The following is a 7,903-nucleotide window of genomic DNA, read 5'->3' on the forward strand; positions in this document are numbered from 1 at the left end:
AAAATCTATCTCTGTGCTCCCCAGTCCATCTGGTCCAGCTCCATGATGCAGCCGGGGCCGTCGGCCCTGGAGCAGCTCCTCATGCAGCAGAAGCAGAAGCAGCAGAGGGGCCGGGGCACCATGAACCCTCCACACTGAAGGGCCTGCAGTCAGAAGCACTTGTGTGAAGAAGTAAGAAGTAAAAAAAAAACGAGCTCCAAATCGGAATTACCGGCATATGGAGGCTGGGGAAGGCGAAACGATGACCCAACAGGCTCAAAACACCCCTCGGCTGACGAGGAGGACCGGTGCAAGTCTACTCTCCCCTCTCTCTCTCTGTGCCTCCCATGGCAACGAGGGTGTGCAAGCACCTCCCACACCACCTCACTGAGCACGAAGCTACTGCGGGGTCCAATTTGCAGGATTCTTACATTGAGGAAACTGAAAACCTCTTGACAGCCAGTCACCATGCATACCTCCTGAATTCCTCTGGAGAGTGTGGGAATAAACAACCATCCTTCAGTCCATCTCACTTGGATTCCATGTATCTGGTCTCCTCTGAAAACTATTGTTGAGCTGCTCTTGGTGTGGATTTACTATCAGTCTGTCTTGATTTGTCTACTGTACAAGAGAGGAGCATAAAGGTGGTGCGGGGTGTTTTGGGAAGGCAAGGTGGGCCTAAAACGGTAGATGTGGTGAAAAGAAGAAAGACTGATCTTTCTGAATTCTTGACTAAATTTTCTTTATCTCGGATGGAGAAAGAGGAGGAGGGGGAGTGTGGCTCGATGTAGCTGGGTAATGAATGAACGAATGAAGGCGTTAACAGCTATATTGCCACAGTCATTGGTAAAAAGTGGGGGGAAAGCGTGCCTATCTTACTGTGCACAGAACCGTTTGAAAATGAGAAGCAGATTATGCTATAGATGCGATTTTCCAGTTTGCTGATTGGACTGCAGATTGTTCCTTTCTGTAAATGTTTTGCAAGGAGGGAAGTGCATCTTCAGGTCAGTTGAGGATGATGGGAACTCTTCACAAGCTCACCACAATGTTCGCTCAACAACAAAATAATCAACAAACAGACGGGGATTGGAAAATAGATGTAGGGATAGTATTATTAGCTGCAATAGAGATTGCAATTATTAGAAATACTGTATTTTGTGATTTGTTCGTAGCAGTTTTAGCTTTATGAAATACTGGGTAACTATGTCCAATAGTTTACTGCTTATGGGGAAAGTAGATATTTATATGTTCCGCTTTCCCCTTGCTTCTTTCTCTTTACCCATCTTTCTTTGAGTAAAAATGTAACTCTAGCTTACCTGCATAATTGTTTATTTCGTTCATGGTCTGCCTTTTAATAGTTTTAAGCCGCTTTATTGGCTCTTTGTGCCTGGTCAGTGTTTTTATTTTATTATTACTATCATGGTTGGCACTGTCATGTAATAGAAACAAGCAAACGGGTCCAGCAAAGCTGCTGGTTCAGCAATATGGGGCACAAGCCAAGCGAGACACAGACCATCAGACAGACAGTTGGGCTGGGCTATGGCTGGGGGACAGAGGGCAGGTGTAGTCCCTGACTCCCCTACCTGGCGTAGAACAGGAGAGAGAGACTGATTTGTGCTAACCTCTTCACAACCACTACTATAATCACAACAGTTATCGAATTAAAACATATTAGGCCCTGGAGAGTTGCATGCTTGGTTTGCTTGTCTAAAGTCGTAGCTCAGCTTTTTACATACCTCTGTGGTGTGTAACTAATTGAACTAATTGTTTGGTATTAAGTTTCTGTCACTTGGGGTACGCCAGTGTGAATCTGTTATCGGGTAAGTTCCTCTGATGTCACAACAGAAACGCCCAAGCCAGATAATGACTTTTTCCCCAAATAATGAAATCCCTGAAGCACTGAGCGACAATCAGCAGACCAAGAGAGGCTCTCCAGGAACAGGGTTAGAGGTCAGTTGTCTAGGGGTCACTGTTGGATAGGGTTAGAAATATGACGACTATATACAGTGGTTCCCTCTTTATGGTTTAGGCAGCAAAAGGCATTTTGTATTTAAAGGGTATACAAAGACTCAATATATTGTATGAGGGGAAAAACATGTTTTTATTTTCATGTAGAGAACATTTTATTAAACCCAACTTTAAATGATGTCTAATTTCTGTGTGATTGTGCTTTTCCTGTTGCATTAAAATTGTATTTAAAAATAAAAGAGAAATAGATTGGACTGAATGTTGGGACAAATTCAGCCAGAAGCTATTACAAAAAAAAAAAAAATGTGAGCACATAAATGCTAGAGGGGAACTGGGCTGTAAATTTGGCCCTGTTTCTCTCCTGTATCTGCTCATTGTAAGGGGTTCTGATCTGAAATTTGAGATGTGTTTGGATCATGAACGGTATTTGTCAGTGGTGTTGAGCTTACCAGTTCCTGCTGTCTAGATGGGCAGAAGAGGGAGTGAGGGGTAACACACTAGAATGTTAGAAGAAGCGCTCTGCTCTGGGCATCCTGCCATTTACTGCATTCATGTGACTCTGCTGCATCCTTAATAAACTGACAAATCTAACTGTGGCTTTGGTTTTACCACATTAAGGTTTGAGGAAAAGAACCCTGCACTTTGAGCAGTTGTAACATTCCATACTTCTAATAGTCCTGTGGGACATTACAGGCAATGAAAAATGACAGACAGCTATTAACAGTTCCCTGCACAGCTGACCAACCAACAACATCAAGCACTGTGTCCCAGTTTAAGTTCAATATCAAGGAGAGAATCACTGAAAGTTTCAAACTCTGCATGAGGATTTTGAATTCAGAATGCTTTCACGGGTTATGGGGAGGGATGTTGCGAGTCCTTTTACCTGTGAGGGGGGAGGGGGAGTGTTTCATTCAGGAATGGGCTTGTGTTCTAAGATTTTTGTGTTTCGTCTTTCTCTAGACATTCAGAAATGGTGGAATCGGCTATGCCTTTAAATAAAGTAAACTATGTTCACCCTATCTTTTCACTGGACTGTCATTTTTTTGTGTTGACTCACGTACTGTATGGAAGGTTTCTAAGAAGGCATCATCTTGTGCACTAAGTCTACTTTCCCCACAGCTCACAATTCAGGACAAAAGCATGTACAATACATTTGTGTATATGATTTCCATTCATACTGTAACTGTATTCTGATATTAGTATGGTTAAGAATTGAGAGAAAATAACAATTGGAATAGACAATGGATAATTTAGACTCCGATGTTATGTAGCCTTATTGTCAAGGCTATCAAGAGGAACTGAGCAAGAACTTAATGCTAGAAAATAATTTGCTCACAGGCTGTCACCCTCCCTCAGGAAACCCCAGGGGGCCATACTTGTGAACATTAGAAAAAGTTTAAACTTTTGCTTTCTCAAAATCCATTGACCTAGTTGCACGTGATTACAACCTGCCACACTTAGCCCTATGCTAACCTCACCAGCTGGCAGTGATTATTTCCGGTAACAAATTCTGCATCAGCCAATTACAAATGTTGACGTGATCAAAACTTGGCCTTTTCTCAATAAGATTTGCTCACTCCAGCATCCTCCCCCCTCCATCCTTGCTCGCCTCCTTTTGAAAAAGGTCAAAGGTAATCGAGGAGAGGCGGCGAGGAGAGTCAGCGTGGACGAAAATGCGCTAATATGAAATGAGAAGCTCCTTCTCCACTCGCACGTCATCAGGCAAATTACGTTTACAGGGGTGGATTCCAAAATAAATGTACAAAGTGATAACTAAGTTAGTTGTGGAATACATTTTATAGATAAAAGGATAGGTAGCATATCGTTTTTAAATGTGTGCATGCTTGTCTCCGACAATAGATCTGATTCAAAGGGGGTGATGCAGATATCAAAACTCTTCCGCGGTAGGATAGATGCACTCAGACAGTACAGTATGTTTAGAACAAGAATCAACTACATTCAGCTGCGGGCCAATTTCTTCTTGAGTGGATGGTCAGGTGGCCAGAACATAATTACAAATAACCGCAAGAAGCCCAAACAGATATATTTGACTAAAACATAATCAGTTCAAACCTTGCTTACATTTGTATATGATCACATATCTCTATTATGCGTGGGAATACTTTGGAACAGTTTATTTTTTTGATCAGGAAACTTGAGGGGACAAATAAAATTACCTGCGGGCCAAATTCGGCACGCGGGCGGCCAGTTGGGGAACCCTGGTTTAGAAACTCTGTGATACACTTGTGCTTCCTCTGCAAAAGGAGGCTATCGAGGAGGGGAGGACCGTCTTCCGTTTGCCTACTAACTGATTGACACACTCCTAGACCACACAACCACTTATCGGTTTCCGGAGGACTGACTTTTGCCGAAACGAGAAAAGGTCAGTGTGTGTCAAATAGCTGCCAAACCTGCCAATGTCACACGCACTACAGAGGTTGCATTTTTTTCTCTCACTAGTGCTGCAGAGATGACATTAACAGGTGTAACCACAATCCCTCTGGTAGCCTAGAAACATTTTGAGTGTATCTGATATAAAATTGTAGTCTGGAAACAGTTTCCGACAAGGTAGAAGGATAAAATAATTATCTAGGTTTTTGTACAGCATCTCAAATAAATGTAAGCACTTTGTGCTTTCCCAAAAGCACAGTAGTATAGAGCTGTGTCTGCAAGGGTTAGATGTTTTATGACCAGTTCAGATGATTTATAGAGGGATGGTACTTTATGTGGCACCTTAACCATTAGAAACTGAGGTGCCTGGTTAGGATACTGCCGGGACCAATAAAGCCACATTTGATCACTGCTTGTATTGTTATGATATGAGAGGAAGGTTAGTGTTAGGACTTAAACACATTATCCAGGATACACTTCCACACGCCTGGTTGATAAGCACATCAGGTGCAGCCAATTAGGGTGATCAGCAGTCAAAGTACCAGTTTGCAAGCTGTGAGGCTGCTGGGGGCCGTGAGTACTTTCAATTGGTTTTGAATCTTTTGTTTAGGCATACCTTTTTGTAGTTTCCTTTGTTTATATATATTTATTTTGGTCACCTTTGAACAACTAACAATCCGCTTGGACTGGCCGACCAAGAGGTCAAGACAGAGCTCACCTTGAACTTGGTAACTTGCTGTCTCATGGGCACCAACACGGTCCTCAAAATACTGATTTCTCACATAAATGCACACATTAATTCAGGTTACAGACCATGTAACTAGGCCAAGGACCCCGTTGGCTAGTTATTGGGTTCATAACAGTATCATATGAGCAACTCAGTGTCACAGATTCTCCCTCTTTACAGATGACTGTGCTTTACAGGAGTAATGTGATCCCAGCAATCAATTCTGTAAAGAATGCAGTAAATAAAGTATTACTACTGTACACAGATATAGAACAATAAAATCCAAATGATAATGACATAACATACTGTCTCACTTTTACATATAATGTAACGGTAACAGCATTTTGCTTCTGTTCTAGTAATGGTACTAATGTTAAGTGAGGACTCATATCATATACATTTACCTGAGGCCACAATGAGAATTAGAAATGTCTGCATGGCAATCTTACACTGAAGATCAAACCTCAGCTACCGTTCGCTCTATTCTGATGCTAGAAAGAGCAAGAGTAAAAACAAATGATAGATTGAATGAAGCTGGTGCCCTCTTGATTCCTGTCTGTGTGGCAGCACAGGCCTAGACCATGCAGCAGCACGGAGGGGATGCTCAAATAGACAATCATTTCAGAATAGAAAGTAACGCTAACTTGGTAATGTTGCCCCCTTGTGGTTGACGCTGGCTTTTCCATTACTCTGTACACAACCCAGAGCCCCACATGTTTTGAGCCCCACCTTTTTAGCTTTAAAAAAAATTTGTTTTTTGGGGGGTTGCCTGTTTTGCATGTTATTTTGGCATTAATACGTGTCACATATCAGTTTGCAAACAATGTAAAAAAAAAAAAGTTAATAAAGCCGCATACAAACTTGGTCTCTTTTTTTGCTTAAGGCAGCTCCAAAATGCAGGTGTTTCAGCCTAGCTCAGTGCCTTCTGTGGTGGTTGGGCAGCCAGCGGAAAATAAGGAGCATAGGGGATGCTAATGTTCTCTAGTTGCGCCATTATTGGCTCAGTGTTCTTTCACTTATGGGGACACTATGTCAATGCCAAATCGTTGGGTAGAGCACGAAAATTCAAGCCCCTTGCCATAGAGTTACATTAGAAGTGCCCATCCATGAAGGCTCAAGGTCATTGGCCACAGATAAAATGTTATATCTACAGTAGCTTTGTTTGGATTGATCATGTCAACATCATACCTTCAAAATATTAGCTAGCAGTCATCATCATGAATCAAGTTTACAATCTACTGGCAAATGCTTTTTAATCCTTGTCATATGAAGAGAAATTATGGATAAAATGTATCGGTGCTCATCGGCCATTGGACATAAACATTACACAACAAGTTGGAAATTGCAAATTCAACAATGAGTAGTTTGGAAGGAATCAGTGGCTAACTGCAAGCATTGCAAAGCAATCACTAGCCTGCTATTCAGTGGACTGGGTGTGTGGTCCCATGTCTGGGTTTAAGGGTCTATTTTCAGTGAGTTCAAGACAACTGGGAACTGGGGAAAAAACTAGCTCCGACTGGGAAAATACATTTTGAACGGTCATCGAACTCGGAATTGTAAGTCGGGAACTCAGGTCTCTTTCTAGAGCTCCGACCTGAAGATCACTGACGTCATCATGATTCGATCTTGTTTTTTTCCCCGAGTTCCCAGTTGCCTGGAAAGCACCATAAATCCAGAGAATGCCAGACTTTGATGACAAAGTTTGATGACAAAATTTGCCCTACGAAGGACCACCAAGCCACCTTCCTGTTCAAGTGAGCACAGCCCAAGGTGAGTCCAAAAATGTATTGTATGCTGCTGCATAAATGATGTAATATGCCAGGGAGATATGAATACTGTAGCTAAGAAAGTAATACTAAGTGTATGTTGTGTAGTAAGCTGTTAGTAGCCCATGTGCCTCACCCTAATAATTTGGTCCCCTTTCCCCCTCTTAATTTCACCTACTGTTCTGACTTGGTGGTTCACATCTAGTTTATAGCCTGTTTTAGAGAAATCAAATATTGTAAGAGCTTTCATTGTCTGCTTATACAGTGAGGGAAAAATGTATTTGATCCCCTGCTGATTTTGTACATTTGCCCACTGACAAAGAAATGATCAGTCTATAATTTTAACGGTAGGTTTATTTGAACAGTGAGAGACAGAATAACAACAACAAAAATCCAGAAAAACGCATGTCAAAAATGTTATAAATTGATTTGCATTTTAATGAGGGAAATAAGTATTTGACCCCCTCTCAATCAGAAAGATGTCTGGCTCCCAGGTGTCTTTTATACAGGTAACGAGCTGAGATTAGGAGCACACTCTTAAAGGGAGTGCTCCTAATCTCAGCTTGTTACCTGTATAAAAGACACCTGTCCATAGAAATAATCAATCAATCAGATTCCAAACTCTCCACCATGGCCAAGACCAAAGAGCTCTCCAAGGATGTCAGGGACAAGATTGTAGACCTACACAAGGCTGGAATGGGCTACAAGACCATCGCCAAGCAGCTTGGTGAGAAGGTGACAACAGTTGGTGCGATTATTCGCAAATGGAAGAAACAGAAAATAACTGTCAATCTCCCTCTGGGGCTCCATGCAAGATCTCACCTCGTGGAGTTGCAATGATCATGAGAATGGTGAGGAATCAGCCCAGAACTACACAGGAGGATCTTGTCAATGATCTCAAGGCAGCTGGGACCATAGTCACCAAGAAAACAATTGGTAACACACTACGCCGTGAAGGACTGAAATCCTGCAGCGCCCGCAAGGTCCCGCTGCTCAAGAAAGCACATATACAGGCCTGTCTGAAGTTTGCCAATGAACATCTAAATGATTCAGAGGAGAACTGGGTGAAAGT

At 42.1% G+C, this 7,903-nt stretch overlaps 1 protein-coding gene across 1 annotated transcript in view; it reads left to right on the forward strand.

The window, feature by feature from the left end:
• LOC311146260 (nonsense-mediated mRNA decay factor SMG7-like) overlaps positions 1-2,959 on the forward strand; it is a 31,749-nt gene extending 28,790 nt beyond the window's left edge. The window contains exon 24 of the mRNA XM_084182758.1: positions 25-2,959. Coding sequence (XP_084038884.1) covers positions 25-138 — 114 coding nt within the window. The 3' untranslated portion in view covers positions 139-2,959. The remainder of the gene's footprint in view (positions 1-24) is intronic.
• The last annotated feature ends 4,944 nt before the right edge of the window (positions 2,960-7,903 follow it).

This window comes from Coregonus lavaretus (genome assembly GCF_964263955.1).
Source record: "Coregonus lavaretus genome assembly, chromosome: 19".
In the NCBI taxonomy this organism is placed as follows: domain Eukaryota; kingdom Metazoa; phylum Chordata; class Actinopteri; order Salmoniformes; family Salmonidae; genus Coregonus; species Coregonus lavaretus.